At 39.3% G+C, this 18756-nt stretch overlaps 2 protein-coding genes across 2 annotated transcripts in view; both read left to right on the top strand.

The window, feature by feature from the left end:
• Nucleotides 1-18756, top strand: part of LOC127955336 (butyrophilin subfamily 1 member A1-like) — a 270064-nt gene that overhangs the window by 250021 nt on the left and 1287 nt on the right. The window lies entirely within an intron of this gene.
• Nucleotides 1486-18748, top strand: LOC127955362 (butyrophilin-like protein 3). The gene is made up of 6 exons (XM_052553454.1): nucleotides 1486-3070; nucleotides 3192-3545; nucleotides 11410-11679; nucleotides 11935-12041; nucleotides 17917-17940; nucleotides 18578-18748. The coding sequence occupies exons 1-4, from the start codon at nucleotides 3013-3015 to the stop codon at nucleotides 12033-12035; spliced, it is 783 nt and encodes a 260-aa protein (XP_052409414.1). The 5' UTR covers nucleotides 1486-3012; the 3' UTR covers nucleotides 12036-12041; nucleotides 17917-17940; nucleotides 18578-18748.

The raw sequence follows: 18756 nt of genomic DNA, 5'->3' as shown, positions 1-18756 counted from the left end.
TCTGTAGCCCAAGGAAAGAGGGTCATATTAAGTTGATCAACTTTTATAACCCATGTTGAAAAGGGAGGATGGTATGTCAACTCTAGATGTGGATTTTACAATGTCACAGCTCAACATAGCTCTGCTAGGCACTGGTTATACAGCACCTGGGCAAGATCAACTATGTTATGCCATGTTTCGACAGTTTTCAGTAGAATCATTAAAGTTAGTATTAAGTTAGTATTAAGACTCTTTAATAAAATCTGGAGGGATGAAATAGTATCGCAGTGCAGTAATATTACCATTTAACAAGCCTGGTAAGGATCCAGCTAATTCTGATAACTATAGGCCCATAGCGTTGACATCTCACTTATGCAAATGGATGGAGAGGATAATAGTTCCTGTTCCCCAGTTAAGCCCAGGACGGGCTCCTGTTCCCCAGTTAAGCCCAGGACGGGCTCCTGATCCCCAGTTAAGCCCAGGACGGGCTCCTGAACCCCAGTTAAGCCCAGGAAGGGCTCCAGCCCCAGAGCTCGCTCCAGTGCCTGCTAATTCGAAATTCCCAACCTCCCACCCGCTCCTGCCTCCCCTTCGCTGTCGTCTGGCAGCATCTCTGCTCGCCCTCAGAGTCCATCCTATGCCTCGGGACTCCACTCCTCCAGCTTCGCCTCATCCCTTCGTCCCTCCGGCTCCATCAGGCTCCTTCATCCCCTCGGCTCCACCTCAGTCCTCTGTCACTCTGGCTCCACCACGGCCTTCCGGATCCACATCGCCACATCAGTCACCAGAGCCATCGGTTCCGCCTAGGACCTCCGGCTCCTGCCCGTCACCCTGGCTCTTCGGCTGTCCGTCTCCGCCTCTGGCTCCTCTTCCACTTGCTCAGTTGCCATGGGTCGAGCCCCTGGAGTCGGCGGCCATTCCTCCTCCATGGCTCCTCCCACCGTCGGCCCCACCTTGGGCTGTTATGGCTGTGGCCTGGGTCCTGCTGTGTACCTCCTGCTCCAGATCCCTCCTGTCTCCTCCCTGGCTCCTCCCTCCGTCGTCTCCTCCCTGGCTCCTTCCTCCGTAGTCCCTGTCTGCTGGCCCCCTCCTGGGAGTCTGTCCTCCACCGGAACCTCCTCCCAAGTTCCCACCCACGCCTCCCTCTGTTGTTTCTACAGTGCGGGGACACACCTACCGGGAGAGGGGAGTAATGTTACATACCTGGACTCTTTTAGTGTGTTTTTGCCCCTGTGACCCAGTTTCTGTCTTCCGTGTTTGGTTTGATTAGTTCCCAGGTGTGTCTATTCTATTCCCCATGTGTTCCATGTCCCTGTTAATTTAGTCATGCCATCCACGTGTGTTTCCCCAATTATCCCTTGTACATAAGCCTTGTCCTTTCAGTTCTGTTTTGTCGGGTCTACTTGCAACTTACGTGTGTCTTCCTTTGTGATCCATGTTTGGATAATACTTATGTTGGATATAATAAAGCCTTAAAGGGAAGTTGTGGCTTAATGGTTAGATAGTTGGACTCCTAATCGAAGGGTTGTGAGTTCGAGTCCCGGGCCGGCAGGAATTGTGGGTGGGGGGAGTGCATGTACAGTTCTCTCTCCACCTTCAATACTACGACTTAGGTGCCCTTGAGCAAGGCATTGAACCCCCAACTGCTCCCCGGGCGCCATAAATGGCTGCCCACTGCTCCGGGTGTGTCTTCACAGTGTGTGTGTGTGTGTACACTGCTCTGTGTGTGTGCACTTCGGATGGGTTAAATGCAGAGCACAAATTCTGAGTATGGGTCACCATAGTTGGCTGAATGTCACGTCACTTTCACTTTCACTTATTTCGGTTATTCCTCGGCTCTGTGTTCCTTCCGGCAGCATAAACTGTAACAGAGATAGTATTTTAAATTTTAAATATTTTTCGGTCAGTCAGTAAACAGCTTATCCCATATAGTGTGACATTGTCTTTTCCCCTGGGTAATAACAGTGAAAATGAGTGTGCCATCCCTAACACAGCCCTGAATTATCTGGTGTAGGTGTGTTTAATTTGGAGCTTAACTCTGCAGGACAGTTTTGAGCCCTGGTTTACAGCTTTGTGATCATTTGTCTCAATTGTTTTTCTAAATAATGATGATCTAAACTTCTATTTTCTTTGCTAAATTTACATGAAATGTAGTTATATATTAGCTTTATCTTACACAATGACTATTTTTTCAAGAATAAAGTTTGTATGTGATATACATACATACATATATATATATATATATAGCTTGAAATTTATTTCTGGTGTGTTGTCATTAGAGTTTAAAGTTCTCCCTATATTTGTGGATGTGTCTTTTCTGTCATCATCTACATTTGTGTTTGCATTTTCTTTTACTTCTGTGCAATGTGTCTGCCATATTTCAGATTAATGTAAGGAATGTCAGTCTTTGTGAGACATGTTTATCAGCTGATGTGAGAATGATGGGAGGGACTTTGTCGTCTCAGGTGTTTGGTTACACAAGTAAGTGAAACAAATCCAGGAATTATCTCCCTCCTGACCTCCATTTGTACAAACTCTCATGTGGATGCAATTTATTAAGACAATCTTGAGAATATCTTGAGAACATCAATGTTGAATCGATGCCACGGAAGATTCAAGAAATGTTTACCTGAAGCCTGGGATGAGTGTGACTCACTCACACTCATCCCAGAGTGTGAGTGTGACTAAATTTGAAAGGGATAGAGATATATTTTTTAAATCAGCATATTGTTTTTAATAATATATATCTCCCCCCTTTCATATTAATCATATTTATATGTATTTTATTAACTAGATATACGTTCTGTACTCGTCTGTACTTGTCTTGACCCAGTTTAACTGGTTTTCTGTCATTAGAAAGAATAAATGTGTTTCATTCGACCTGGAAGGTAAGTTTAAGTCGTTTTTAAACTAAAAATTGTGCATGCTGACACACTATTCTGTTTTATTGCTTTCTTTTTTTTCTTTTATTATTACTATTAGTATTATTAGTATTGTTTTAATTTTCTTTTTAGCATCTGTATCTTTTCAGACATGAAGTTTGTTTGTTTGACTCTCCTGCTTGTGAGTGGAATTACAGACTCAAGATCAGGTAAATTATTAATTACTGAATAATAAATTATGTTTATAACTACTTTTTCGCCGCTACTGTTTGTCTGGACCAACATGAAACCTTTTTTATGTGTAGTTTAGTTTTGCTTTCTCTTTTACAGAGAAGTATCAGCTAGTGGGATCTGCAGATCCTGTGTTTGCTGTAGCTGGTGAAGATGTGATTCTGCCCTGTTCAGTCAAACCCAGCATCAGTGTAGTGGACATGAGAGTGGAGTGGTTTAGATCTGATCAGAAAGACTCACAACTAGTTCATCTTTATGAGGATCATGAAGACAGAAACACAGATCAGATTCAGTCCTACAGAGGGAGAACAAAACTGAATCATCAAGAACTACAGAGAGGAGATGCATCACTCAAACTCTCATCAGTCCAAGTCTCTGATGAAGGACTTTATAAGTGTTTTATTGAGTCCAAATCCTGGTATGATGACACCACAGTTAATGTCAGAGTTGAGGGTGAGGAAACTAACTAAAGTTAACATGTAATGTTTAGGCATGATGCATTTGACGTATATGTTGCTTTTTATGATATTGTGTAGTTCACTCACTGAATGATGTGGATGTTGGTCTGTAGCTGTAGGACGTCCTCCAGTGATCACTGTAGATGGGTTTGAATTCAGGAGGGCTTCATCTACAGTGTGAATCTGAAGGCTGGTATCCTGAACCTGATCTTGAGTGGCTGGACAGTGAAGGAGTCAGTTTGAGTTTTTTTTATTTTATTTGGGGAGCACTGTCTTTAATTTGCAGTGATTAAAATCACCTGCCACAATAAAAGCAACCTCCGGGTGAGCAGTCTGTTGTTTACTAATGGCTGCATGAAGTTTGTTCAAAGCAAGCTTGGCATTAGCATCCAGTGGAATATAGACTGCGGTTATTATGGTGGAAGTGAACTCCCACGGCAGATAAAAGGTCTACATTTGACCATTAGAAACTCTAGGTTAGCTGAGCAGTGTCTCCCAACAATGCCAGTGTTCGTACACCAAGCTTTGTTGACATAAATGCACAATCCACCACCTCTTGTATTGCCCAAGTCATCTGCCGTTCTATCTGCCCAGAACGTGTAGCATCCGGCTAGCTCAATAGCATTATTGGGTACGTTTGTTTTTGTAATACAGTTCAAGTTTTCTTTGTGGGTGAAGGAAGGAGACCAGGGTCGGTGTACTGAGGCTCGAGGAAGCTTTATTTTTTTTATTAACTAACACCAAAAAAACATAAAACAAAAGTCGCGCCACATGCGCATAACTTTTTAACTCGCCGCTACTCTCGTACAGCCCGCTACTCTCAGTTCATCAAGAGAGAGAGAGACAGAGACGAATCAGTTTTCCAGAGTGCTGTGCAATTATAAATAATAATACATAGTCAAGTACAAATCTTGCTGCTTTGCATGGGAACGTGTGGAATGAGGAAAAACTAATTTTAGGAAAGGAGTGTCTCTTGTGTTTTTCTGCTGCCGGTTTCATGGACATGATTTGGATAGATTTGGAAGTACATTTTTCAAGTATCTGTACTTTATTGGAGTATAGTTTTATTTTGAGTAACTTTTACTTTTACTTCACTACATTCCGAAGCATAAGATCATACTTTTTACTTCACTACATTTCATAAAACATATAGTTACTGCTCCGACACGCAGAAGCAGTTTCTGATTCATGATCAAACTGATTCTTTTCAATGAACCTTTTAAATAAGTTCGCAAATTGCACCAAACGATTCATTCACAAATTAGAATGATCTGATTGCTGTTGTTCTCGAGTTGACAACTCACTGATTTAAATGAACCATTTAGTGCGACTCTCCAGTGAACTGAATTCACAAGTAAGAACCGGGATTGATGGTAAAATTAAGTTACTAATGTTGAATTTTAGGATTAATTATTGTAATTTTGTTAACTAAATCTGCTGTAAAGGGTGATCTATTTAAGTCCACTGAAATGCTTAAATGCAGACACGTCATTATCAGTGTCTCTATTTTAGATAAAGAAAAAAAAGATATATTAGATTAGATATAAAGTCCAAATATTTGTATTCAACCACCTAAATAGATTACATCTAGGGGGAAAAGAAAAAATGTGATGTTCAGAACATGGTAAATACAATAATTATCAAAGTGGGAAGTGATACCCTCTGGGGGCATTTGTGCAGGCTTGTTTTTTACACCACAGACAAGGTTTGAGAAGAATTTTTTTTTATTAAAATCTAATTATATTTTCCTTAAAATGTTCTTCAGGTCTTATTCTCTTGTCATATATAACTGTGATGTTCTTTTTTCTTACTGGTGAAAATCAGATGGTCAACTCTGTTTTCTCTCAGGTACATTGCAGTGCAAGTTTCACAGTGAACATTACTCTCGTCGACGTAGTCCATATCAACCACAAAAATATATCTTTATTCCATATAGTGGTATTATGGGAAAATCCCAGGTATTTTGAGCAGTAGGATTATGCGAAATTGTGCTAATATAACATTAAATTAAGTACACTGTAAAAAATTTCTTGTTGTTTTTACAAAAACTTTTTGGCAGCTGTGGTTGCCAGAATAATTTTGTAAAAATACAGAAAACTGTAAACACATTTACGTCAAAAACTGTTAATTTTACAATATAAAGCTGTAATTTACAAACAAGAAAATGTGAATATAAACCAGTAAATTCAACAACACACAAAATTAAATCTGTTTTGTACCTTGAAAATACTGACAACCACCATAATAATAAAGATGGTACTGTATAAGAGAAAGCCACATGAAGTATCAAAGCTCATCACAAGTAGCTTCACCACAAGCAGAAGTATATATTAACATATAGAAGGTGCACATTTATGGAAACACAAAACACCATCATGGTAACACACGTGATACTTAAATAATGCAAAAAACTTTCATCAAGCAACAGAAGATGTAACATAAAGCTCAAATGTACATAACTGATAACAATAACTATTTAAAAACATGATTATTTAAACAAAATACTTTCAAACGTGGAGTGTCACGCAGGGAATTCTGGGAATATCAGTTTACAGTTTTAGACTGTAAATTATACATTGATTTGTTCTTTTTTTACTTCTAAAAGCTGTATAATTAACAGAATTTTACTGTAAATTTACATTAAATGCTGTAAGGGAAACAGGTCAATTTAGCTCAAAGGGAATCATTTAAGATTTTAAAGGGAATTTGAACAGAATCACTGTTTCACGGCTGCTCACGGAGACGCGCCTGCGGTTCAGTGAACGAGCCGTTTAACATCAAATCTGCGCTGGATACTAATATCCAAACTATAGTGAAAACACTATCAATTAGCACAGTAACAAGATCGACAGTTTAAGATATTAACTTGTAAGCACAAAACACAAGATACTTCTCTTTTCAATATGAATAAGGCTTTATTAGATAAATCTAAGACATATAAACTAATCTAACACATAAACGCACGCACACACACATTCACACAAGTTGCAGGAAGGTCGAAAGTTAGGGAAAGATGAGTTTAAGAGAATGGAAATATGGAATCCCAAGTTAACAGCAATACGTTAAATTGCATAAACATGAACAACCATCAATCACGTAATTAACCCTTGCATTGAGTTCCTCAATGAGGTTAAAATTATATTAGATACACCAGTAAAGGTCACAGTCTGGAGGTAAAGTTACTTGCATCTCCTGTGAAGAAGGAGCCTCGGTGAAAGGGCTATCCCGAGGTCGTTGATTGGCTGGAAGTTCAGTCTCTGAAGTGACGTCTTGGGAAGCCCGTGGTTGTTGGGCGTTGGCTGAAAGTGCAGAGTCGTGTTCGCTGGTTGAAGTTGAATGGACGTTACAAAACTTAACTCAGAACACGAAACTCTCAAACGGAAAAGAAAAGAAATAAAGTTTGACGAGACTAGGTTGTGTTCCTTCTCATAGTAGCAGCAGGCAGGCACGCTGGAACCGCGCTCAAAGAACAATGATGACTACCGCATGGCTAGATGCTACAAGCTAAAGCTAGGTAGCAAAGCTACAAGCTAAAAGCTAAGAGCAGGCATGACTGATAGCACGAGCAATGCTAGAACTAAAAGCCGACATGGCTAATAGCAGCAGCTAGACTAGAACTAAAAGCCGACTAAAAGCCGACATGGCTAATAGCAGCAGGCAGACTAAAAGCAAGGCATGACTAAAAAAAAATTACATCGTGTCCAAAGTATTTAAAACTTCCTGTTGGCCACCCCTCAAATGTTGCCTTGACCAATCAGATATGTTCTTGAGTCTTGGGTATCATAAATCATTTGTTTATCTTACCAAGCATGTGGTTCTTGCCTCACAGGGTCTAATTTTGGACATGATTCCTATAACATGATTATGATATATTTTACAAATAAATGATTGTCAGGGCAATATCAAGCAAGAAAATTCAATCACACACATATCAAACACGACTATGTACCCTTCAGCTATACCATAGTCATTTAAAGAAAACATACACGATAAGTGATTATAACATGATAGTCAAATGTGTGGGTTACACGTAAATGAATATGGAGTTAAGCAATAGAATGATTCATTCATAAGTCTTTTTTGAGTTCATTCTGGTCCATATATAATGTATAAAAAGGGTTTCTTTGCCATTCTCTGGCAAAGGACTTTTCTGTGAAGACAAAGGTTTAAAGCCCTTCCCCCTTAGGAATTTCAGTCTGGTTTCACTGGCTGGGGGGGGAAGTCAATGCAAGTATTTAACTTGATCTCCTGGGTTTACATGTGATGTCCAGCGTTGCATTCCAATCACGAACAATAAATTTGACAATCTCTTCTTTGAATTAAAATTGTCAATAATTGTTCTATTGGTGTTAATGTTGAAAGCTGTTGTGTGAACAAGTTGGTTGGTTGGTTATCTTGTTTGGTTCCTGTGGCACTAGAACTGATTTATGACTTCCTGAGGAATTCAGCTCATGTTTCAATGCACACAGCTCTGATAGACTCTTTGATTTGTCTGATTTGACTCATTTCTGCTACAATGCTTTGTTAGATCTTTTACAGTTTTTCCCTGTATATAGTACGGGAACTTACTGTTAACCTATTATCAGTTTTTTTCAGTAACGTTTTTACAAAATTTTACAGTTAAAATTACACTTATTTTTTACAGTGTAGCCTATATAAAATTGCTAAATAAATCTATACATCATATACTTTTTTACTTCAGTACATAATAAATGTTGTATTTTTGTACTTTCACTCGAGTAAAATTGAAAAAGGAGACTTTTACTTTTACTGGAGTAATATTTTCTAATACTTATCTTTACTTTTACTTAAATATTTGTTTTGTGTATTTCATCCACCTCTGATGCCCAAATTTGTTGTGATCAGTGTGTGACAGTGGTTTGACTTGTGCCAGTGACATTAAACCTGGCTTGACAAATCTAATTTATGCACTGTTATTATAACTTTTTATGCATTTTTGAGTTTGATAGACACTGTAACTGTCCAGTGATTTATTGTCTTATTTTGTAGATAATCATATAGGTTTGATCATAACAGCTCAGTTAATACATTGAGGAAAAGTCACAAAACATCTCAGGTTAGGAATGTAACTATGGTTTCCTGAGTAGGGAACAAGATACTGTGTTCTCTAGGGGTCGCTATTAGGAACACCTCATTGTTACACGTGTCTGAAGCATAGATTGAAAAAATACCAACAAGATGTTGGCCGACGACAGCCCATGACATCACTACCAGTGTGACTGTAGTATAAATAGGCACCGGGAGAACAAGTCATTAACTTCTTTGTCTGAAGTTTGTGTACGAAGCAAGGCAGGAAGTTAGAGGACGCAGTGTCTCGTTCCCAACTCAGGGAACCATAGTTACATTCGTAACCTTAGACGTTCCCTTTCAAGGGAACTTTGAACTGCATCCTCTAGGGGTCTCTATGGGTAACAGTATACACACGCCACCATGCTGAGGGAAGTGCAGGCCAGAACCATGATGAGCACTAAGTACCAACTTTACCATTTCCATGGGAGTTTCCCCTGGGATGTTAGACAGCTGTCCGTGACATTATCCCTTACGGCCAGAAGCCCAGGCTACATATCCAACTTACCTGTTCCTACCTGAGCTCAAGGCTTGGAAGCAAGAAAGATTCCTTTAAAGGGATACGGCAAAAAGCCTAGCATTTTATACTAAGTCTTTCCTGTCACACAGGGACTACTGCTTGCTCTTGCATAAGCTTGCTGAAGGAACTGTCTCAACAGATCCCTAGTAGCAACACCCTGTTTAGATCTGAGGAAACATAGGTGGAGTGGCGCCCAAGATGAACAGGGCTTTTACCAACTTTTAGAAAGAATGCAAAGAATTAGCATGCAAACTTACCACCGTGTTGATTTTAGAAAGTGCGCAAAGACTTCACATGCACACTAACCATAACATGGATTTTAAGATACTGTTCTAAGGGGCTCTTGTGGCACGCCATTAGATTGAATGGTGCATCCCATTGGTTGCCAGGTGCTCTGGGAAAAAACAGAGAACTCTTACATGAGAGGAGAACTCTGAATTCAAGAAGAGGGTAGCAAGCTTATAGGCAAACCTTTTTGTTAAAGGGGAGCACTGCTAAACTACCATGAGAACAGCCCACACAGAGAGGAATTCAACTCCTCAGAAGGGGAGAGAACTCGCGCGCTTAAAGGTAAGCGCCATGCTCACAATAGCCCTGTATATTGAGGGAAGCAATGCTTGAAGTGTATTGATAAAAGACACACTGGTTGAGGGGAGCCCAAGGAACCAAGGTCTAACCAACTCGAAGAAAGGGAATGAAGCTGAGCGCGTAACCCTTACCATACCTTACCATACAGGATTTCAGAAGTGAGTCTTGTGTGCACCCTTACCACAGATTTTAGAAAGTGTGCAAAGTGTTCAGCGTGCACACTAACCACCATATGGATTGCAGAAAGTACATACGTAGAGCTGAGCGTGTGTACTTAAAGCTTCCTAAGCATTGCAGTAGGTGCCAAACTTAATGAGAGAGGCAAGCTAAAATACAATCCTCTGAGGCGAGGGGAGCACTGCCAGAGACAGAACTATACAAGAAGATTCTCACAAATGCTACTTGTACTTCCTCCTCGATGCATCAGCAAGAAGGGATATCCAGGTGACCAGGAAGCCCCTCAGGGTGACCTGGCCAGACCTCCTTAGTTTTACAACAAAGAGGGGGAGCAGTCCTCTGACATGAACCCTACATAAAATGAGTGCAGTCAACTGAAGAGGAGAAGCACCAACATGGAGATGGGAATCTAAAGGGTCTGGAGTGATTCTGGATGAAGGAATGGTCTCTGATCTCTTGTAAGGTGTTCTCTAACCTCATCAGGCATTATAGGAGAAAACTCAGAGCTGTTAAACTGTCAAATGATGGTTTCAAAACGTATTGAATAAAAGGGTGCCATTAATTTTGGTAAATGTAGAGAAAAACATTTATTTCATAATAATATTTCTCCCCATTTTAAATTATTATTATCTAATAAAAGGTTAGATTCTTGTGATTTTCTTTTTAAATTAAAGATCGAAAGGATTAACAATGCAGATTAATTTTCACAGACTTCTTTGATTATACTTACCAAGGGTGTCGATATTTTTGGCCATGACTGTATGGTATTCGTTTTACTTTAGCAAGTCTTGAAAGGGTATACAATTTGACTTTAAAACTCTTCAGATACCCTGTATGCAACAGACCTACTTTCTTTCTCTTTTACAGAGCAGTATAAGATAGTGGGATCTGCAGATCCTGTGTTTGCTGTAGCTGGTGAAGATGTGATTCTGCCCTGTTCAGTCAAACCCAGCATCAGTGTTGTGGACATGAGAGTGGAGTGGTTAAGATCTGATCAGAAAGACTTACTAGTTTATCTCTATGATGATCATGAAGACAAAAACACAGAGCAGATTCAGACCTACAGAGGGAGAACAAAACTGAATCATCAAGAACTACAGAGAGGAAACGCATCACTCAAACTCTCATCAGTCCAAATATTTGATGAAGGACTTTATAAGTGTTTTATTCAGTCCAAATCCTGGAACAATGACACCACTGTTAATGTTAAAGTTGAAGGTCAGTAAACCATTGAAAGCCTACTTTTAAGTGTCATGATGCGTTTTATGTAGGTTAAGATGAGGGAAGAAGCCCCCAGTACGATGGTTACAAAAATCAATTAAGCATGTTTATAAACTCTGTAAGCACAAATTCATGTTGATATGTCATCTGAGCCATTGTATTTGTATGGGTTATCTCATTAGAATGGTTTTGAGGTAAACTGATCTAATATTTTGTATTATGTTGTTTAATTCACTCACTGAATGACGTTGATGTTGGTCGGTAGCTGTAGGACGTCCTCCAGTGATCACTGTAGATGGGTTTGATAATTCAGGAGGGCTTCATCTTCAGTGTGAATCTGAAGGCTGGTATCCTGAACCTGATCTTGAGTGGCTGGACAGTGAAGGAGTCAGTTTAAATTCAGAAAATACAGAGACACACGGAAACACAGACAGATTCAGTGTGAAACACACCACTACTGTACATCACAGCGACAAGATTCACTGCAGAGTCAAACTGAGACATCACATGCTGGAGACACTGATTATCAGCTCAAGTAAGAACTGACACTTTTGTTTATGTTATTGTTTGTCATGTTCTCATTTTGTTGCAGTAAAATGATTCAGTGATCATTACCTTAGTCTATTGCTTAATGTGAATTTAATGCCAATAGCAGCATTAGGTTCATTAACAGATTTTTATATTATCATTTTATTGTGTATATACCATTCAAAATTTAGCATTATATATTTTTATGAACCAGTAATATTTTATTTTACACAACGTGCTAAATTTCTGTTTTGTTTTACAGGTAATATGTTTATTTCTTGGAGGACACCAGTCATCATGATTTCAGTTTTTGTTGTGCTCAGTGTGATTGCTGGAATATTGATATCTGTGTTTGTTCATTAAACAAAGGTAATATTCTGTTATTTTATGTATTTTATGTATGTGACCACTGGTCATCTTAGCATCATGAAAAACAAAAATACAATTTAACTGAAATTCAGAATGGATTATATATAGCCAAGTAAGAATGCAAATAAAGCCCCCTTTATAATCACAAAAAATCCATCACTCATCGCGATCTCACAAATTCCTGTTACAAGATCTCAGGTAATGTGTCTCGGTTAACAATGATAACCCTCGTTCCCTGAACGGTCGCATTGTTGTCTGTGCAGACTAGTACATGCATGCCCTGTAAGCGCCCTTTGATATGGATCAAGGCAGGGTGCACCACCAGCAACTCGAGGCAGTTGATGTGCCTCTGCAGTCGTCCAAATCCCTGAAACTGCAAGCACAATGTACAAGGTACGATGCACCCCAGCCAGTGGTTGAAGCATCTGTGTGGACCACAGTATTCCTGTTGACCTGGTCTAGGGGCACTCCTGCCTGGAGAAATGCAAGGTCTGACCATGGAGAGAAGGTTTGACGACTAGCCAGTAACTTGGACTCGGTGAGTGCCACTTTGCCACGCCCACCTTGGGACTCGGCCATGGAGCCAGTGCTGAAGCGGTCCAATATGAAGCAGCCCCAATGGCGTGACTGCTGCTGCAGCTGCCATATGCCCCAGGAGCCTTTGAAATTGTTTCATCCTGCTCTTGAATGTATTCAAGCAGTTCAACACTGAGTGAGCATTTTCCTGCTTGAGGCTTGCTGTCTGTCCAACCAAATCCAACTCCATACCCGAGAAAAGAGATCCTCTGCATCAGGGAGAGTTTGCTCTTTCCCCAGCGTGAAAGCACCAAGTTCCTTTGTTCGCACAACTGATCCTGAGATTGAGCGAGTATGAGCCAGTCGTTGAGAATGCGAATGCCCTGTTCTCTAAGAGGAACCAGGGCCACCTCCGTAACTTTAGTGAAGACTTGGGCAGACAGGAACAGCCCGAAGGGCAGGACCTTGTCCTGATATGCCAATCCTTCGAACGCAAACTGTAGTCTGGTCCGCAACTCTGAGATGATCAGCATGATTTGTAAGCGAAAAACCACCTCAGTGTGCTTAATGCCCAGACAGGTGAGGCAGCGATCGTGACCATCACCTGCCCCCAGGTAACGACCGGATCTAGAAACGCATGGATGGAAAGGAATCTTTAAAAAGACGCGTCCTTAAAAGACTTTCCAACCGTGAATGCTCTTTTATGAGAAATTGCTATTTTAGTGTGATGAAGTGCACAGGGGACGTGGCTGCCTGGTACACACATACTGTAGGGTATAGTGCACCCTGCTGTGAGCAACCCACTCGACATGGGAAAACTACCGCTGCTAAAGCGCCGTACCACCAACACAAGAGCCCTCGAAGAGCGTGCTTGACTCATCTTGCAGACTCAAAACAGGAGATCAGGAACAGAATGATAGAACCACTCGGCTCCAAAGTTAAAAGCTGAATATGGAGTACACCTGCTGCCTTCTTTTTCTCACACTGTGATCAGCGGCAGCTGGACGCAATAATCGCATGCCAGTGTGCATGGGCTCATTTAGTTTACACTTGAAGTAGATGGTCTTTCTAAGTGATATCCCAATTTTTTGATCATCTGACATGACGTAGAGAGTGACCAACTGAAAGAGAACCATAGTTCCCTGAGAGGGAACGATACACTGCGTTCTCTAGTGGTTACTATGGGGAAGGCTTCCAGCATGACCGGCATCTGAAGCACATGTCTATACACAAGAAAAACATTGGCTGGCAACAGCTTATGATGTTACTTCCAGTGTGACCATTGTTCACAGTGTAGACAGCTTCTTTGATTATAGGCAGACAGGAGTTTTTGACAATGAAAATTGTATTTGATAATGTAAATATTCTTGGCTTACTTTCTGTATAATGAAAGTGTTAGAATTAGTAAATTACAAAATTTTTATAAAATTTAAATGTCTAAATGATACATCAAAATCAAACATATATATGTATTTGATTACATGACACCCATAAGTAAAGTACTTAAGTAAAAAGACGGGTTTTATGCATAGATAATAGATTACACTTAGACTACTAAATTCATTTATTTACTCATATTCAAGAATGAAGATATTTCATGATAAAATTAACAAGTTTGGGAATATTTCAAATAAAAAAAATGAAAAAATTGAATAAAACCAGTAGGCCTTTTTTTTTAACTGCTGTCTCTTTATATATGATATGATGATAGTTTTCTCAAAATAAGTAAAATGCATGAAGTGACAGAGCACTTCTAGAAATTATGTGTATGTGCTCGTGTACTCATATATTGAGACGGCAGAGGTTGAAAACACTGCGAGCTTCAGTAGGCCTATGTGTAGTAAATGAAACTGCATGTCTTTGCCATTAATTTACAGGAGGGGCAGACTGGGAAAAAAAATCAGAATGGAAAATTCAAACTCATACAAACAAATTCATGGACAATACTATTTTTTGTATGGACCTGACATAAAAAAGGTTTAAATCTTTAATATGGGGACATGTCAAATAATTAAAAGTTCTCTCCTGAACGGCACCTTCACTTCCATTTTTCTCTTCAGTCTCATTATTTTGCCCCGTTATCCATCTTAATACTCAAGATTGAACAAAACTGTACTTTACAATACAATACTCTACAATACTACAATATATTTATAGAAAAATCCTAATACTGTACACGAGTCATGTTTTTCCCTTACAAAAATTTACCATGCTTTTATTAGCCTATATAAAAGTACAATAACCTTGTATGGTTTTTTGTTTTGCAAATGGATTCGTATTTATTTTTAAATAAATAAATTTGTAAAATAATTTTACATTTTTGGTTACCACAGTTAAACAATAGTAACCATTTTCACTGGATTTATAGTAAAATAATAAAATGTTAATTTTCGAAAGGGTTGTGTTGTTGTCTGTCATAGCTTCCCCAAAAAAAATCGTATTATTTTTCAGCTAAATTACTACTGTAACATTACAACAGATAATAATGATGTCCTTTATATATTTTGAGTGATGACTAATGAACAACGTGCTGCTGCTTGATAAAAAAAAAAAAAAAAAAAAAAAAAAGACAAAAAAGCATCTTTACAGATTAAACTGACCTGAAACCCTGAACAGTAGTTCTGCTTCTCTGTTCCAGCTGTGCACTTCCACTCTTTTATCTCTCTTTCGCATTGATTACTTGGAGTCTGATCCAAACCGTTTGGCGGAGGCGCGGAGAGCGCGCGAGTCACGACTTACAGATTTATTAGAGATTTAATTATCAAATGGCGGATTCGCAAATGATCGCTTTAGTACATTCGGCAGGCAATTATACAATAATGATATTAAAATATTGGGACAAGTTGAGGAAGACTGAGGAAGCTGGCAGGCCACCGGGAATTGTCCCGGTTCTCCCGGTGTCCAGTCCGCGGCTGATTTCAACTGACACGCGGAACGTGCTGGAGTCATATATTGCATTTTGGGGGCTTGATATTCACAGACACCAGTCCATGTCATGTTTTGATTCAAGTGTACTGACCTACTTTTGATTTAGTCATCCAAAATGTGGCATTACGTCCGCGTTAGGCATTCCATTTTTCTGACTGGATTCTACGAACCAGATCTGTCGCTGAGTCCCAATTCGCCTAATTATACTACGACCTAAAAGTATGTACTTTTTTTGTGAGGAAAAAGTACATACTTTGGAGTGTGTAGCAAAAGAGTATGCACATTCTGGTACATACTTCGATGACGTCATGCAACGTGAACGACAATGTGGTTGCCTAGTTACGCACACCACAACTGTTAAGGTTTCATTCATTCTTTATGTCCATTAAAATTTTATTTACTATTCCCATCTTTTTTTCTCATCGTTTTTTTCACAATACATTTTACAATGTGTTCTTCTACCAAGTTGAGGAGTGAAGAAGCAGGGCTGCGTCGTCGTAGAACCAAACGCAGGTCGTTTGTGAGGCGGCTGGTCCTGACGTTCATGTGCAAAGTGTGTAATAAAATAAAATACAACTTTAATTAGTTATTAAAACTTTAATAACATTTGAATTATTACACTTAAAAGCTGAGGGCTCATCTCCGTTGCTGCATCCGGCTGCCATGTTTACATCACCACAAAGCCATCACAAAGCTCCTCCCTCCCGCACGCAATGGGTTGTGGGCAATATTAGCACTTAGAGTGTGCATTGATCTGCACTTCGAATTCTAACCGGAAATAGTAGACCATCCGGGTATCTTTGGAATACTCTTTTCAACATACTACGATTTGGGACATACTAATTCTAGTTTCGCATACTATTTAGGACGGATAGTATGCGAATTGGGACTCAGCATGTGTTTCCGCATCCCGGAAATTATTAGGGCGTATGTCTTAGAATAGTCAATGCAATTTGGGAAAGAAATCAGTTAAATCTGTATGTGGATGTGTGTAAATATTCAAATGTAATCCCCTTTGTAATCGTTAAAAAATTCATAAGTAACTGTAATTTAATTACTCATTTTTTCTTAGTAACTGTAACTAATTACAGTTACATTAATTTTGTAATTAAATTACGTAACGCCGTTACATGTAACTAGTTACTCCCCAACACTGGCGAGGGGGATTCTGTTATGCTCACCACCTCAGTGAGTGATGTATTCATAGAGAAGCCTCTGAAGTGAGGGGTGCATTGCCAAGCACAACCATGAGGGCGGATCTAGGGATCAGTGTATTGTCAGACAACCCTCAGAGCCGAGGTGAGCACTGCTAAGCTCAACCATAAGGGCATAAAAGAGGCCCATCAAAGACCTAACATCCTGGCATGGCTGAAGAAGCTCTTAGAAGCAGAATACAATACGTTCCATAAAGGAAAACATACCATAAAGCAGGATCACAGGGTGCCTAACAACCTGACCTCACTGCAGCACAGAGCTCTAAGGGTGCTGAGCATAATGACTCTCTAGAGTCAGAGGAGTACTAAGAATGCTCAACATGCAGAACAGAGGTCTTGGGAGCAAGTACTCAACATAATGACACTCTAAAGCTGGGGGAGTACTTGTGTATCTTATTTATGACTCTTATTCATCCCCTTAGGGAGTGGCATACTCACAGGTGACCCTCTGAGCAAGGGGAGCACTGGCAAGTTCAAAATTAGGCTTCCCTTATTATGAAGGACCATCAAGGGCCTAACAACCTGGCATGGCTGAAGCATGGAGCTCCAAGAAGCAGAATACTCTGCAAAACAACTCTCTAGAAGTAGAGCACTACCCTCCAAGCTCAATCTATGTGCAGCAGAACAGGAGTACTCACAGAGAGGCTTTCAAAACTGGAGGAAGCTTACAAAGGGCCATACAACTCTACATAAAATTCAGAGCACTAAACAGGCGACCTAGGCTACCTACCTTCAGAAAGGGGACGGACTAACATAGTAGTAAGGTTGAAAGAGAGGAGCCCTCCACAAAGGCCTAACAATAATTCAAATTGCAGAGGCAGCTAGCCAAGGAGGCTCACTGAGAGCCTTACAACTCAGCACCACTGCCTGACTTTCTAAAGAGAAGGAGTATCTACGCTACACTAATAATGTGGATATCAGAGAGGGGCATATTCTGAATAATATATGCCCCAACAACTCATAATTTGTTATCTCACATTAATTAGATATCACTTTAGGGTGCTCTTGCTTTGGATAGGACGGGGCCGGCACTGATGATGTGGGCCAAGGAAAATATATTTCTACATTATATTTTAAGATATGTAAACTATGTAAAGACTTCTTTGTTTGTTGGTCCTGTGTGATGTTTTTGTTGTTCTTGGGCTGGTTAAAATGACTGATCTCATTACTGATTATGCTATGAACCCTATATAACTTTATACTTTTTCTGTTTTTAGTGAGCCGTTTAAGAACATACATGGGTGAGTAAAAAGTACTAATGTTTTTTGACATAATTATTAATTTTAATCATCATGTCAGATATTGGTATAATACACTGAATAAATGTAATCAATAATTCAAACCATAAAAAAAATCAAATACATTTTCTATGTGCATAACAAAACTATACATTTAAACTAAAGAGATAACTAAATAAAAGCCTGTCGCACTGAAAAATATATAATTAAGTGTTTTTTACTGCTAAGTATATAAAAAAAAAAAGTATATTGTTTGATAAAACAGGTTACCGTTTACTGTCATAAGATATGTGATCAAAAGGTATATACGTGTGGACTCACATTAAACATTAAAATGTTGATGAATTGAATGTTATAGGAGAATTTCAAATGAATGTGGAAATATATTTATTAGGGCTGTCAGTTTAACATGATAATTAATTAGTTATGAAAAAGTAATGCAATTAAAATAGTTTAACATAGTTAACATTGGCTCCGGCCTCATCTTACATTTCACACAGCTGACTCTTGATATACATGATGCAGGGCAACAACTCCATAAATGCAGTTTTGCCAAAAGCGATATCACACTAGCAGCAAAAGCATATTTATTTATTTATATATAATACACTTATCTGCAAATTTTCATTGCTTTCCACAGTGAATGTAATTTTGGATGCTGATACGGCTCACCGACGTCTCATTGTGTATTGTGATGGGAAACAAGTGAAACTTGTAAAAGCACACAGAAAAGAATCGGATAGAAATGAAGCACAAAAAGAGAGATTTAATGATTATCTTGGTGTTCTTGGGAAGGATGGATTCTCCTCGGGGTGTTTT

Source organism: Carassius gibelio, chromosome A3, assembly GCF_023724105.1.
Source record: "Carassius gibelio isolate Cgi1373 ecotype wild population from Czech Republic chromosome A3, carGib1.2-hapl.c, whole genome shotgun sequence".
NCBI classification, from domain to species: Eukaryota; Metazoa; Chordata; class Actinopteri; order Cypriniformes; family Cyprinidae; genus Carassius; species Carassius gibelio.
Note: the sequence above shows the minus strand (reverse complement) of the source record. Positions and strands in the feature narration are given on the sequence as shown.

Coding starts and splice junctions, on each gene's coding strand:
- LOC127955362 (XM_052553454.1), top strand. CDS start 3,013: ATGAAGTTTGTTTGTTTGACTCTCCTGCTTGTGAGTGGAATTACAGAC. Junction 3,546..11,409: donor AGTTAATGTCAGAGTTGAGG/GTGAGGAAACTA, acceptor GTTGGTCGGTAG/CTGTAGGACGTCCTCCAGTG. Junction 11,680..11,934: donor GACACTGATTATCAGCTCAA/GTAAGAACTGAC, acceptor TTTGTTTTACAG/GTAATATGTTTATTTCTTGG.